Source organism: Capsaspora owczarzaki (assembly GCF_000151315.2).
Source record: "Capsaspora owczarzaki ATCC 30864 unplaced genomic scaffold supercont2.4, whole genome shotgun sequence".
Classification (NCBI taxonomy): domain Eukaryota; class Filasterea; order Ministeriida; family Capsasporidae; genus Capsaspora; species Capsaspora owczarzaki.
The window spans coordinates 742400-756963 of NW_011887295.1; the positions used below are offsets into that span (position 1 = coordinate 742400).

Here is a 14564-nt window from a genome sequence, read left to right on the forward strand (position 1 = left end):
GAGGTATCGATGAAAGTCCTGTATTTTGCCAAAGTCTACGGCTTGATGTGCGACACAATTACAACTACACTTTTCTCAAAACACGGGACGGCGAATCGGAAAACTTCCAGAGGGCGTAATACCCTTGGAGTTGAAAGACACCAGAATCTCTCTCCAGATAAACGCTTGCCGTAGCATTAAACTGCGAAAGTCGACCGGGGCTCAGGTAAAACAAAATTTTGAGTCGAGGGTTGTTGTGTGACTGAAGCATGCAACCGTCTTGAGTAACGTGGGTGGAGTGAGTAAAATAAACGGGTTGTTCTCGTGTTGGAATGAGAGAGGGGTGGGCGGAAGCAATGAAAGTAGGCATGTTTGAGTCATCGCTGAAAGAAGAATCGGCCACGTTTTCCAGGGTCAGGACCATGAATCGTTCGTGAGGCGTCTGGGTCGACGCCAAAATTAGTCTCCTCGTCTCGGTCGATCGCGCAAAGGCAACGAGCTTTGCAAAGGCGTTTCGCTCGTCCTCCGTATAATCAGCCATCTGCGGGAAGTGTCTGTGCCAAACTGGCGGGGAGCCCTGTATTGGTTGGTGGACGCAAAGCGAGCTCGATGTTATCCGAACTATCTGTGTCTTGGAAACGGGAAGGGTGAAGAAAGGATACGATTGGCAACTTCTCGTGCCGCGCCTGTTGTGGCTTCGACCCGGGAAGAGAACTTGACGAACTTGGACGTGGAGCTCAGAAGCGAGTTGATAGTGAAGAGTGTGGTAAGGAAGAGCGCCGATCGCAAGCTCTCGATTCAACTGTTTGCCAGTAGCCGGGGTTGTGGACGTCACGATGTCGTCCTAACACCAATCAAAACGATGCTACGAGCTGAAGACCGAAAAGAGTGGCCAGGGCCCACGCTGTATTCAGTTCAGAATTGTAACAACGGATCGCAGAGCATTGAATGCAACAACCGCACAAAATTCGGCTTCCGTTCCCTCCAAAGCCTTTAATTTGCATTACGACGTGTTCGATAGCTCTCAATCATTGAACGTTCTCTCAAATCATCGAGCTCTTGGCAGTTATTCTATCCATTCTCATACTCTGCAATCTGCTCTCAGATTCTCTCTCTCTCTCTCTCTCTCTCTCTCTCTCTCTCTCTCTGTCTCTCTCTCTCAATCACCATTTCCATCACTTGGACTCTTTTGCGTTTTGGATTTGCATAAATGTGGGAGGTCATTTCTTAAAATTTGAGTTGTTTGACCATGTCGTTGCACGAAGTGATCAGCAACCAGCCTGTGGTGATTGACCAGGTATTGTCTCGCAGTCCGCTTGCATGCTGCTCCTCCTTCCTCTTGATTTGCGTTATTTTCTCTTTGGCCTTTGCTTTCGTGTCCCCCCCCCCCGACGCGGGTTTGTGGCGTTGGAGAGAGAGACAGAGAGACAGAGAGAGAGAGAGAGCTTGATTGTCATTCTGCAGCCATTTCGCCACTTCCTTCCGCCGCTGATTTGGGGTTCTCGTTTCCCCTGACGCGAGCTCGTGGGGGTGGAGGGGGGTGGGAGCGAGGAAGGAGAGACAGAGCCGGGGACGCTGCGTTGGTCATTCTGGCGCGCTTTGAAGCCGATCGTCTTCCCTCTCTGGCTGCAATCCTGGCAATGCGTGTTCCCCTGCTCTTCACTTGCGTTTCTACATCCCTTCTTCAGTGCCACAGCCGCACAATCACACACACACACATCAGTAGCAACGCCAGTGGTTTTGTCTGGCAAAATCGCATCACAATGGCAAAAAGGATTGCAGATCTGTCTCTTTTTTTTTTTTTTTTTTTTTTTCCAATTTTTTTTTCAGCATCCCAAAATGCAAGATTGCTCCTCTTTGATTCGAGAGTCTCTCCTTCTTGTTGCAAGCCCAAAACCAACCCATTCATGCACGCTGCACTGGACCGGGGGGTGGGGTGGGGTGGGAGGACAACCCAGCCAGATCGTTCGCATTATTCTCATTCATTCCCTCATTCACTCTATTCATGCCAAGCATCGCTTCATCACAATCTCTCAGAACAACCCTCAAACTAACCATGCTATTTGTTTACTATTGGGGACATCTAAATAAAAACAACAAAAAACAAAAAACAGGGCTCGGGCATGATCAAGGCGGGCTTTGCAGGCGATCTGGAGCCAAAGCACATCGCACCGACGTGCGTTGGTCGGCCAAAGCACCGCCGCGTCATGACGGACGCCGTGGAAGGAGCATACTTTATGGGTGGCAGGATTGCGCAGCACCGGGGTCTGCTGCGCCTGTCGCACCCGATCGAGCACGGCGTTGTCACCAACTGGGAGGACGCCGAGCGTTTGTGGCAGCACACCTACTCCAAGGAGGGTCTTGGCGTTGCGCCCGAGGAGCATCCCGTGCTGCTGACAGAGCAGCCGCTCAACTCGACCCGCAACCGCGAGAAGGCTGCGTCGGTCTTCTTTGAGAACTTTAACGTTCCCGCGCTGTACTTTGCGCTGCCCGCTGTGCTCTCACTCTATGCGTCAGGCCGCACCACGGGTGTCGTTCTGGACTCTGGCGACGGTGTCACAACTGCAGTGCCCGTGTACGAGGGCTTTGCGATGCCCCTGTCTATCAACCGCATGGATTTGGCCGGACGAGACGTTACCCGCCAGCTGCGTATGCTCCTTCGCAAGGAGGGCTACGATCTTCACACCAGTGCCGAGTTTGATATTGCGCGCACCATCAAGGAGCGTGTGTGCTACTTTGAGCTCGATCCCTCACGCGCAGGCGTTGAATCCAGCTCGGAGCCGAGCACGTACACGTTGCCTGACGAGTCGATCATTGAGGTATGTGTGAACTTTTGACCGTGGCTGTTTTCTGTTGTGTCACGAAGCGTGAGCGGGGCTGGTTTGACCGCCAACGAAACTGATTTCTGAACCCTTTTTTATTTTGTTTTTTATATTTTGGACGTCGGGTCGTTCCAGGTTGGTCAAGCGCGTCACCGAGCAGCTGAGATTCTTTTCAATCCCCAGCTGGCTGATAAGGAGTACATGGGCGTGCACGAGATGGTGTACGACTCTGTTTTCAAGTGCGACATTGACATGCGCGTCACATTGCTATCCAACATTGTGCTTTCTGGCGGCAGCACTTTGATGCGAGGTAGGTTTCGGACTGCAATTTCGTTTCCAGGCGGCTTTTTGAAGGAAGATGGGGGGGGTGTGTGAGATGAGGGAGACGGCGGAAGGCTTGAATCATGTTTCGCTAAATCGACGTCCTGCGCTTTCGAATGCCGCTTCTTGCAGGATTCGGAAACCGTCTTGTGAATGAGCTTCATCGCGTTGTAAACAATCCGGGCCGATCATCATCAACGCAACAGACCGCCCAACGAAGCAACATTCGAACAATCCGCGTTTCGGCACCACGAGAGCGATTGTACTCTGCCTGGATTGGCGGCTCCATCCTCGCGTCGCTCGATGCATTCAAGACAATGTGGGTGTCCAAGCAAGAGTACGACGATGTTGGCCCAAATGTGTTGCACCGCAAGACTTTTTAAAAACAGCAGCAGTGTGCACTTTTGAATGTGTGTGTGTTTTCTTGTTGTCATGTTTGTTGGATGCTTGTGACTATTTTGTTTTGTGCAAATATTTTGTTTTGTGCAAATACTGTGAAAGTGTGTCTTCGAGTGCGTCGCAAGTTCTCATCTCATGAGTGTCTTCCAAATCAAGCCGCTCAGCTCAGTCTTCCAGCTTATCCCTTGTTTGCCCGTTCGTTGGGGGCTCTGATGAGTAAGACATCATCGACGGCCAACGTGGCCATCCCGATGGATGATGTTGCCGCACTTACAGCTGCAGCGGCAACAGCGGTACCCACAAGCACCCACCCATCCGCCGTTGGGAGCAGCTCTGGATTGCCATTGGAGCACGAACACTCGGTCCACTCTGTGCACGACGAGCCGATTCGCAATCCCGAGGATCTCGAGCTCCCGCCACTCCCGCCACCAGACACGGCCCGCGTTGCAGCCATGGTCCAGGCGCTTGTCACCGTGTCCGCGCCTGGGCACGACGCCGTCCAATCTCCGGCGTCAGATTCCGCTTCGACTCCCACGCCGCCGGTCGCGACCACAACGACTCCTTCTGCTTCGGTTGCAAGCGCGACCACTCCTGTGACTGCTGGCGATCGTGACGCTGCTACTCAAGGTGCTCCTGGTGGTGCTCAGGCGAATCTCGTGCCCAGCCCGGACGTACCGGCATCGCCGCTCGCACTTGTCGCACATCCCGTTGGCGACAACCCCGTTGAATTCGCCTTGGCTCATGTGACAGGCCCAGCAACGCCGTTGAGGCACACCACCTCGGCGTTCACTCTCTTAGCACCAACAGGACCCCCAGTGGTGGCGCCCGAGACCACTCCACTCGATGATGCTGGACCCTCTTTTTTTGGAGCAGCAGCGGGCAGCGAGCGTACGTCCACTTCACAGTCACCTGCAGTGCTTCCCGACGAGCGCGTGGTGACCTTTGCTCCTTCAACCAGTTCGCCTCCAGACAATCCCATGCCCGATAACAACTCGGACGCTGCGGCAGCAATGACACTGGCGGCCTCGGCGTCGACCTCGTCTGGCACGTCCACAAAGCTCACCTCGAACAAGTGGCTCGTCAAACTGCAAGAATCGCGTGCAGGGCTGAAATTTCCGTCTCCGGTGGACTATTTAGACAAGGTGCAAGGGATGTTGTGGCTCCAGTCAGTCATGGACGGGTCGACTGCGGACGCGAACAAACGCTCGGCTCCAGTACCTGTCTCTGCTGATGCTGTACCCGCTGCACCAGAAAACTTGGCACCGAAAGGAAGCGATACCGATGCCAACTCCACTGGCGTTCAAATTGATGTGGCCCCAAGTGTCACCTCAACACAGCCTGGCGCTGACGGTGCGACAACTGCTACTGCGGCTACTGCTGCTGCTGTTGCTGCTGCTGTTGCTGCTGCTTCCACTGCTGCTTCCACTGCTGCTTCCACCGCTGCTTCCACTGCTGTTCTCAACAATCCTCCAGGGCCCACGCCGCAATCGAATGCTACTCTTAATTCTCCAGAGGCTTTTGCGAATCGAAAGCAGCGTCGCCGACCAAATCTTGCTGCGCGCTTCATCACGGCAGCTTGGAAGGCGGTGGTGGACTTTTGGCTGTACCTCATCTCGCGCCGCGGCCTGGACGTTGTGAAAACGGTGGTTGCTCTTCTCGTTGCTGCTATTCTGACATGCACTCCGTTCCTTGGCGAGAAGCATGCCCCCGCCGTCTTTCAGTTTATCGTTGGTGTCAGCCTGTACCCGGTGCACTCCACGGTTGGCGCTGCCTGCGAAGCCTACATTCAAGCCGTTCTCGGGATGACGCTTGGAGCATGCTATGTATCGATTCAACTTTCCATCTCGCACGACGACCTCTACGTGATTACAATTGGCATGTTCATTGCCATGTATGCCGCCCAAGCTCTGCGCGGCTTCTACGAGCGGCTGACCATCCTTGCCCTGCACTTTGATGTGATTATTTGCTCTAGCGTCTTCTTTACGTTTACCCAAGGGCCGTATTTGACAATGTCCATCCCGACACTCGTCTGGGGCTTTGCAGTCAACTTTATTATTGGCGCCACGATTGCGTGGCTGGCAGCCATCCTGGTTGCGCCCAAGCTCGCCACCACCATCTGTCACGAGAACATTTCCGACCTGTTCAAATCGGCGGAGGAGTTGCTCCTCATCAACACGCGCGGCTTTTTGATGGAGTCGTTCGAGGCCGATCGGGCGAATGGCACCGTCGCAATGACCAACGTCCGGACGAAATGGGGATTGGCGAATGCTCAACTGAACGATGCACTGATTGAGCAAAGTTTGGGCATTCCCCACATTGGGCCGACCACCGAAGTGGTGAACAAGCTCTTTGCCATCACGCAGCACCTGTCGACCATGTCCAGCACGTTTGCAACCCAAAGGGGCGCTTTCGCGCCAGAGGAAATCCGCGCGCTGGTGACACCCATTCGAAGCTGCATTACGGGGCTTGTGCAACACAGCGCGGATGCCCTCAGCGCGTTGCAAAAGACAATGCTGACGAAATCGACCGAGCCGTTAGTGGGTATTCCGCACATCAATCCCGTCCTCCAAGAGTTTGATGCAGCCATCGACGATCTTGCCATCGCAATCGATCAGGTCAGCTCTGTGCATCGGCTTGGGATATCGCTCTTTAGCGCCGAAAAATTCTCGGACTGGGATCGCATCTTTTTGTTACACACCTTCCTTTTCACGCTGCGCGAATTCGCCATTGACTTGTACCTTCTTGTTGGCCTTCTCGGCGAAAATGGGCGGGTGTCCAAGTTCACCTTCCCTCGTGGCTTGATACCGCATCCCCCGGAGGTCGAGGCTTCCATCTTTATGAACAAGGGTGGCTCGGATGTCAACTATTCCACAGGATGGCGTGCGAGACTGTACAAGCTGTCTCAGCTGCTCAACTCTCCAGCTTCCCTCTTTGGTCTCAAATCCGGGTTTGCTTGTGCCCTCGTCGCCCTTCTCTCTGCCTCTGTCATCTATCCCAACTATGATGCCTGGCGTGGCGACTGGGCTGTGGTTTCTGTGAGTTTGTTGTTCGTTTGTTGTTCGTTTGGCTTCCCTGGTCTGGTCTGTTTTGTTTTGTTTTGTCTTGCTTTGTTTTGTTTTGTTTGTCTTGTTTTGTTTTGTTTGGGCATGTGAGCAGTGAGCTTTACTCACCGCCGTGGTTGGTCTTCCCTCCCACAACTGCTTTCAAATCGTCATCAACACAGGTTGCTATCATCATCCTGCCATCTGTCGGAGCCACGTTTATTCACTGTCTTTGGCGTATTTTCGGAACGTTTTTGGGATGCGCCTTTGCGGTCATCGCTTCGTACGCTGCCGATGTCACGAATCCTTACGTGCAGTGCGCCATGCTGGTAGTCTTCTGCTTCCCGATGGTCCATCTCAAGCTGCACACTGGCTACTCAAAATTAGGCTTTATTGCAGTGATTGCCTACATTGTGACATGTTGGGCACAGTTCAACAACCGGCTCTATTGGCCGATAGCCTATCTGCCAATTTGGAAGATTGCGCTGGGACGCATGACGGATATTTCGTTTGGTGTGGTCATTGTGATGATCTTCTCGCGATTATTCTGGCCCTATCGCGCGCGCAGGGAGTTGCGCCTCGAGCTCGCCACCATTCTGGACAACTGTGGTCTGGCTGTATCTGGCAATTTCGCCTTGTTCGCCCTCGGCGGTCAAGCGGCGGGCAGTATTGTTGCTCGACGCCACGAAGCTAAAGCCAGCTGGCTTCGCTCCTTCTCCAAGGTCTGGCCGTCAGCCTTGCTGCCATCTGCGTTGCGTCACAATAGGCATCAACAAGATGACTCCGACACCCATCCGCATCCTCGCCATTCCGCACCCAATGTAACGTCTGCACCATTATCCTCTGATCCAATTTCCCCTGCAGCTACCAGTACCGCGGCCTCCACAAGTGACCCTTCCGCGCGGCTGCCGCGTCAGAATCGATCGTTGAGCGGGTTGACTCTCCCCCGCTTTGCATCGACCGCAGACGAGGATGCAACACACATCAGCAATACGACCAGCATTGTGAACGCACGCGTGGCTTCTCGAGCAAACATCTTCCCCAGTCAAGGACGCGCTGCCGCGAGCGCTCAAACCAGGGATTCGCCAAGGCACCGCACGAACACCCCTTCCTCCCACCAGGAGCACAAGATTGCTGCCTCAAAAAACCTCTCCGCCGCCATCCAGAACTACGACCTGCAGCACCCACTCCATCGCCGATTTAGCGACGCTGGGCGAATGTCGTTGCCGGCGGTCTTCCGCCACGCGTCCAGCGGTGCAGTGCTCCAGCGGCAAACCAGCACCAATCGTCAAGCCGCTATGGAATATGCGCCGCTGCTGCAAAGCGACCACGATGACACAACCCATCAGCTTTCCGGATCTTCTACACGGGCTCATTCACCGACCGACGATCACTCGGCCACTGCTGCTGCTGCCGCCGCCGCCGCCGCTGCTGCTGCTGCTGCAGACGATCGCTCGACCATTGCTGCAGCATACGCGCACGACCGCACTGCCGCTCGTCGCTTCACCCAAATTCCTGGCGAAGGCCCTCAAATTCTTGCCACGTCTCAAGCCGACACGGCAGTCGCAGCGCAGTACCTTCAGCGACAAATCTACGCTCTGCAATCCTCCATCCGCCAGTCCATCCTTCGAGCCCAGACGTTGGCCGCAATGGCTGTGCTCGAGCCGAGCGTGAAGGGCCCGATCAACATTCGAATCTTTGCCGCCCTGTTGACCGTTTGCCAGTCCATCGTCGACCATCTTACTGCCATTCGCATGTCGGTTGCTCGGGGCTTTTCGCCAGAGTTCCGCGAGAACATTATTGTGCCGCTCAATCCGCTCCGCAAAAACATGATTGGCGTGCTCCTCAACTACATTTTCATCATGTCAGCGTCCTTGCGTGGGCGCGCTCCACTTCCCTACATGTTGCCCGACGTGTTTGCGTCGCGCAACCAAGTGCTGGCCAACCTGCACCAGCTGGCCCACGCCCAGGAGCACTTCCTCCGAGCAAGCGAGCACTCCCTGATCGGCTTTGCCGTGTTTGCCATCCACACGCGTCTTCTCATGGAGCAGATGGAGCGTGTTGGCATGCTGCTGAAGGAGCTGTACGGCGAGCGCGCGCTCTTGTCCAACGCCTTCGAGCAAATCGACAGGCAGTTCCAGCAGTACACTCAAAATCAAGGCGATGGCAAGGCTGCTTCCCACCCCCACGCCGACTAGTCCTAGGTGGGATTGTTTGGGTGGATTGCATCGTGTTGTAGAATGGTTTTGCGCTTGTCGTTGTTTTTTTCGACACCTTTCGTTGTCGAGGATTTTCCGTAGATCTTTTACGAATCAAACCCCCCAGACCAGATTATCTTTCTTACACACTCGGCATTCGTGCACCGACTGACGAGCTTTTGTTTTTGACCTTTGTCCAATACAAGAATGTGCGAAGACAACTTCAGACTTTTTTTTTTTTTTTTTTTAATATCTCCTCAGTCAAAGTGAACTGAGCGTCACCATCTGCTGACCCCTTTTCCCGCCGAACCCCAGGCAGACCCACCCCTTCTCGCGCGCGCCCACGGCCAATCCAAGAGAGACAACTCATCTGCGATGCTGGCCAGCGACGCTTCCAGGGCTCAGCAGGCACCGGTGTCGTCGCAGCAGCCACACCAGCAGCAGCAGCAGCGTTCAGTTGACGTGAGCCCGTCGTCTGGCGCCGCCGTGGCCTCCACCGACCCTGCTTCGAGCGTGTCCACCGCTGCAGGTTTGTCCGACTGACTGATTATTTCTCCCATCCACGTCCGTTCGCGTCCTCTGGTCTCTGGTCGCTGCCAAACGCGAGCCGAGCTCGTTGGAAGCACCAAATTGTCAACTTTTTTTTTTTTTTTTTTTTTTTTCCCTGCGAGTCCTTCTGGCGTTTTCCCCTCTCTCTGCTTTCCCCTCGCTTTTTAATTCTCCGTGTTGAATTTATTTTTTTTTTTTTTGCGTTACATCGCTTCGGATTATTCTTTTTTATCGTTGAAGATCTCGCTGTTCGGTTCCGCCGCTTTCCCATTCGTGATCGCCAACTGGTTCGATATTCGCAAGCAAAGCGAAACAAAAAGGACGGTTTTTTCATTTTTAATTATTTTTTATTTTTCAACAAGCCTTCTTTGGCTTTCTGTCCACTTTTTTTTTGTTTTTTTTTTTTTTTTTTTTTTTTTTTGTTTTCGGCGAGTTGCTTCCCGATTTTCACTCCCTCCATTGTCCTGCGAGCTTTGTGACAAACAAACTGTTTTTTTCTTTTTTCTCTTGTTTTTGGGGGTTTCAGTCGCACTCTTCTTTTGATTGTGCGTTTTCCGAGTATTCGTTTTTGGCGGTTTTTGCGAAACAAAAAAACAAAATGCGGGGTGTTTGTTGATATATTTTTGCTGTACGTCTTGTTTTGTTTTTGTTGTCCTGTTTGATCGGACTGACGATGAGTTTGGTTGCTGCTGTGAAATAGAAATGATGCAAGTTGATGATCTACCGAACACAGATTCTGCAGTCTCAACGCAAGCGCCAGATCGAGCAGAGGCAACCGGCATGCTGTTGGGCACCGATTCGCATGGGACTTTGGGTGCGTCACAAGCGTCTCCCATGACGCTTATCGACACAGCCTCGTCCAGCATGGCTGCCAGTGCAAGTTCTGGCATCAGTCGACCATCCGCGGCCAGTGAGAGTAGGGATTCGTCCATTGCGACAACATCATCTGCGTCGACCACCGCCGCGCCCCCTTCGCTGGAGGCACTTACGCGGTCCCCATCCAACCCGCCGCCGCCGCCGTCCATGGGCACGGCCGCCTCGTTGCCGTCGCACAGCCATGCCTCGACCGCCCCGGCCGACAGGATCTTTCCCGACCACGTCCTCAGCCGGTTTGTTTCACAAGACAACAACGGTTCGTTGTCGTCCCTTGCCGGGTATTTCAAGCTGTTTCTCGCGATGGAAACGTCCATTCCTGCTTTTGGCACGTGGCGCAGCCTGGACCATCCCACCTACCTGTACTTGTACAGCGCCGTGATTGCAGCGACCAAGGCCGAGCCGTGGCTGGCCTCGGTTGCCACCGAAATTGAATCTGCAGACTTGCTACCGGCAACAACGCCATCAAACACGTTGGTGGAGGCGGTGAAAAGCATGCTTTCGTTGATCGATGCGCGCATTTCCATGCAGCTGCGGCGATTACTCACCAGCGCCCACGGCACTGTCGGCGAGACATTCCCCATGGTCGAAGTCCCTTGGGCCATCATGCGCATTTCGATTCGCAAGATTATGACCCACACCGCCAACGGTGCCTTTGTGTCTCCCGTCACAACGTACGTTATCCCCATCATCTCCTTTGAAGAGAAGATTGCCGCGCTCTCCGAGCTTCGACCGGTTGTATACACTCCCTGGTTCCAATCCCCCAAACCCCAAGACCGCCTGTTTGTCAGCACACTCAACATTGTGGCGAGCCTGCTGTTTCACCCTTACGGCTCGCTGTTTGAGCAGCGTGTCAATCCTGAGCGCTACCGAATTGCCGACTACGGAGCCGTGGTCGTCTCTCCCATGGATTTCGGCACTGTTTTGCATCGCCTCGTCGAAGGGCACTACGCACGGCCGGTCGATTGCGTCAGTGATCTTGTGTTGACACTGGCCAATTGTCGCCTGTACAACATCAATCCTCACCAGTATCACATTGTTGCTGCCGTATTACAAGTCGGCCTCCAGTCCATGATTGAGATGCAATTCGGGTCGGCCGACCATGCCATGTTTTCCAACTTTGCAGCAAGTGTCCCCGAGTTGCAGAATCTTTTGATGAACACGCCGGCGCAAGCTGAGGCACATGCATTTCTTCAAGCGCAGCCGACCTTGGCCCAGCACCAAGCCTCCCACCAGCATACCCACCAGCATGCTCACCAGCATACTCAACAGCATACTCACCAGCACGACCATCAACAAAACCAGCACCATCCGTCCACCAGCACCACCTCAACAAACCCACCAACAACCAGCTCGTCCTCGTCGCCGTCGTCGTCGTCTCATTCGCACAGTTCTTCAAAACGAGGCAATTCAGCAACCGTCTATTACACATTGAATCGTCCATTGCCTCGGGAGCCGCTCTTTTCCGGCGTTGCCTCCGCAGCAAGCGAGAGCGGCGTCGTGGATGAAGCCGACGCGAACGTTGCCCTCACCACCAATGCCTATGTGGACAATTGGAAGCTGGCGCATGCAGTCAGCGTCCTGTGCAACACTGCATCCGACGCGGTTGTGCTTGCTCGGTCAATGACTGCGCCGTTTCACCTGGCTGATACGTTGACTGCCATCACATTCCGGCTCTTCCAGCTGCGCCTGCCAGAGATGGCGGTTGCCACTCCAGTCAGCCAAATCAAGGCAGAGCTCGCTTCAATCATCCTGGCCGCGCAGCGCTCGGTTCCGCTTGAAACCTTGCCGGTCAACTTTTCGATACACTGGCCGCAAGCCCGTGCTTCGTCTGTCAAAATTGACGCTCTCAACCACTTGCTCGCGTGCATTGAAACGGTCGCACATTCGCCAAGCTTTGCGAGCTCCATTTCTCACGAAGGATCAATCGTCTCGCCTGCTTCGCATTTCGCTCGCGCACAAAGCGCCCTCCTGGGCAGTAGTCTTTTGCGGTGTTTTGCCACTCAATTATCAAGCTCGGGCTCGGGCCTTGTAACCGCCTGGCTTGAGGCTGTACGCGGCGTCGAGCTCGCTCTCTCGCTGACCTTGCTGCCAAAGGCCATCAACTTCCGCAACTGGCTCGGCTGCACACCGTTGATGCGGGCTGCGTCAAGCTCGACTGCTGCCGTGATTGAGCAGCTCGTGACTGCGGGCGCCAAGCCGATCTGCTTTTCCGAAAAAAACTATGCCAGCTCACGTCAGCCCATTTCCTCTGCCCTGGCTCTTCCTGGAGGCTCGACTGAAAATTTGCGTGCATTGTTGACCCTGTCGCGTACCTATGTTCTCGCCCTTCTGTCTGAGCGCTGCCACACACCACCGGTGGTCCCAATGGATACGACGGAGGGTTCAGACGTGCAAGTTGGCAGCATGCGGGCCCCACGGGCCAGTTCACCGATGCGACAACCGGCAAGCCACGCTCCATCTTCGTCACCGCGAACTCCATCGCGATCTGGACGACCGCAAGCGATCAGCAGCAATGCCGCTTCATCCACAGCGCCTGCCGCCCCTTCTCCAGCAGCAAAGCGTCCTCGCTCTCGTTCGGCGTCGCCGTCACCGCGATCTCGCTCACACTCGCCCGTCCCTGCGTCCGTGCCATCATCTTCCACCACCGCAGCAGCATCAGCGCCAACCGCGCAGGCTCCCGTCCCTGCTATGACAACGGACAATCTGCACTCAAAGCGTCACGTGCGCTTGCTCACCAACGATCTCCAAGGCCTGCGAGCGTCGGGCCGGGATGCTGGCCGACTCGTGTTGCACGCCGAGCGGGATCGAGCCATTTTGGCTGTCCTGTCGGCCAGCTTCCGAAGCATCGTCACGCGCCTCACCTCCAAGTCAGCCATCCAAAGCCTCATCTTCCGCTTGCAGCAGGGCATCGCCCTGTTGGAGGCAGTCACGGAAACGAAAGAGTTTGCGACAGTGCTCCAAGGTGCACTCCTCGATGCTTCGCGAAAGTGGAATATCGACGCGATCGCCGCCCTGCTCAGCTGCTTCCATCCGCACTCTGCGTCCGCTTCGAAAGCGGGGGGAGCCGTCCCGAGTTCCATCACTGCCGCCCTTCCTGACAATTTGCCGGGTTCAGTGTATGTTGAAGCGTTGAACGCTGCCATTCGCGGGTTTTCAGTCAACTCGGCTGCCCGTTGCCAGCCAGGACACATGGAGATTGTAGCCTTGGTCGATGCAGCCCTCCTCGATTTCATGCTCCCTTCGCCGCCGGCAACAGCCCTTCCGCTGTCCAGCAACGGCTCGACGAGCAATCCTCTGTCGACGACGTCGTCTTGCGCAAGACAGCGCGTTGAAATGTCGGCCTGCTCGCAGGCCATTGTGCTCTTGCTGCGAGCTGCGAATGCTGGCTCAGAGTCAAAGAGTCAGCTGGAACAAGAGGTCGCGCGCCTTGCTGCCACTGTGACGCTGGACATTCGCAACCCGACGATGCTCAAGTCGCTCTTGACGATTGGTCCCGTGACTTGCGTCGACGGCTGGCATCTCGTCGGGGATTTGTTGCCCCTTTACACGCAGCATCCGCTTTCGCGCGTGTCTGCCAAGATGATTCGCCTCATCCTGCAGTTTTGTCATGCATACATTTCGGCCCCGCCGTTGATCGACTCCATCTTCAAGTGGAGTCCGATGCTTCCGCGTCTGTACCATCTTCACAAGTTGCTTTTGGAAACGGGAGAGCGCGTGGTGCATCGCCGGGATCGACAAGCAGCAGCTGCCGCCGCCGCGGCTGCAGCAAATCCTACTGCGCACAACAGCCGTCGCACCGCCTTCGCCCAGTCCTGGCCCTTGTCCGAGCAAAGCTGGAGCTTTTCGACTGTTTCGTGGCAGCTCTCAAACACGAGCACCCGGATGCACCACGCCGATCCAATCATTGAGGACATTCTCGGCAGCAATCCCCCGCCTGCCTTCGGCTCCGCAGCCGGTTTTGATCGGAACAATGGCGATCCGGATCTCGCCCCAGACGACCCGTTTGGCGAGCAAGTTTACAAGTCGTTCGTGAATGTCTCCAACGCTGTCCACGACGTCAAGTTTGATGGCATTTGGAAGAGCATCCGCAAACTCCTTGTGGGGCTTGGCGTGGAGGTCGTGGCTGACGCTGCATTCGAAGTCTACGAGGTCTGGCGTGTCGAGTATGTCTTTCACATGGCGCACTCTGTTGTCTCTCATTGGACGGCTGCCGGTTTGTTCAATCCGCGCTGGCTCGACGTCATGTGGCATGCCTTGTCGCAGTTTCTGTTGCACTTGATGGATCGGAAACGCGCCTTCCTGAGCAATTCGATTGGCTCGCGGTCGGGCTCGTCCTCATCTTCGTCGAGCACTGCCGCGCTCCCTGCCTCATCGCTGGC

General features: G+C 55.1%; 3 protein-coding genes across 3 annotated transcripts; all 3 read left to right on the forward strand.

Moving 5' to 3' along the window:
* The first annotated feature begins 1216 nt into the window (after positions 1 to 1216).
* On the forward strand, positions 1217 to 3645 carry CAOG_03033 (beta-centracetin). Its single transcript, XM_004363815.2, has 4 exons — positions 1217 to 1276; positions 2094 to 2798; positions 2937 to 3111; positions 3255 to 3645. The coding sequence occupies exons 1-4, from the start codon at positions 1229 to 1231 to the stop codon at positions 3503 to 3505; spliced, it is 1179 nt and encodes a 392-aa protein (XP_004363872.1). The 5' UTR covers positions 1217 to 1228; the 3' UTR covers positions 3506 to 3645.
* A 51-nt stretch (positions 3646 to 3696) lies between these two features.
* Positions 3697 to 8989, forward strand: CAOG_03034 (hypothetical protein). Its single transcript, XM_004363816.2, has 2 exons — positions 3697 to 6556; positions 6745 to 8989. Exons 1-2 carry the CDS (start codon positions 3734 to 3736, stop codon positions 8758 to 8760), a joined length of 4839 nt encoding a protein of 1612 aa, XP_004363873.2. The 5' UTR covers positions 3697 to 3733; the 3' UTR covers positions 8761 to 8989.
* Positions 8990 to 10332: 1343 nt separating this feature from the next.
* Positions 10333 to 14348, forward strand: CAOG_08656 (hypothetical protein; the record flags this gene model as incomplete). Its single annotated transcript, XM_011271965.1, has 1 exon — positions 10333 to 14348. A coding segment is annotated over one exon (4016 nt), but the record flags the coding sequence as incomplete, so codon positions are not given.
* Positions 14349 to 14564: the final 216 nt, after the last annotated feature.

What these genes read in the sequence shown, in the direction of transcription:
- CAOG_03033 (XM_004363815.2), top strand. Translation starts at nt 1,229, where the DNA reads ATGTCGTTGCACGAAGTGATCAGCAACCAGCCTGTGGTGATTGACCAG. An exon ending in CTGACGAGTCGATCATTGAG is followed by an intron (nt 2,799 to 2,936) that starts GTATGTGTGAAC and finishes GGGTCGTTCCAG; the next exon opens with GTTGGTCAAGCGCGTCACCG. An exon ending in CGGCAGCACTTTGATGCGAG is followed by an intron (nt 3,112 to 3,254) that starts GTAGGTTTCGGA and finishes CGCTTCTTGCAG; the next exon opens with GATTCGGAAACCGTCTTGTG.
- CAOG_03034 (XM_004363816.2), top strand. Translation starts at nt 3,734, where the DNA reads ATGAGTAAGACATCATCGACGGCCAACGTGGCCATCCCGATGGATGAT. An exon ending in GCGACTGGGCTGTGGTTTCT is followed by an intron (nt 6,557 to 6,744) that starts GTGAGTTTGTTG and finishes TCATCAACACAG; the next exon opens with GTTGCTATCATCATCCTGCC.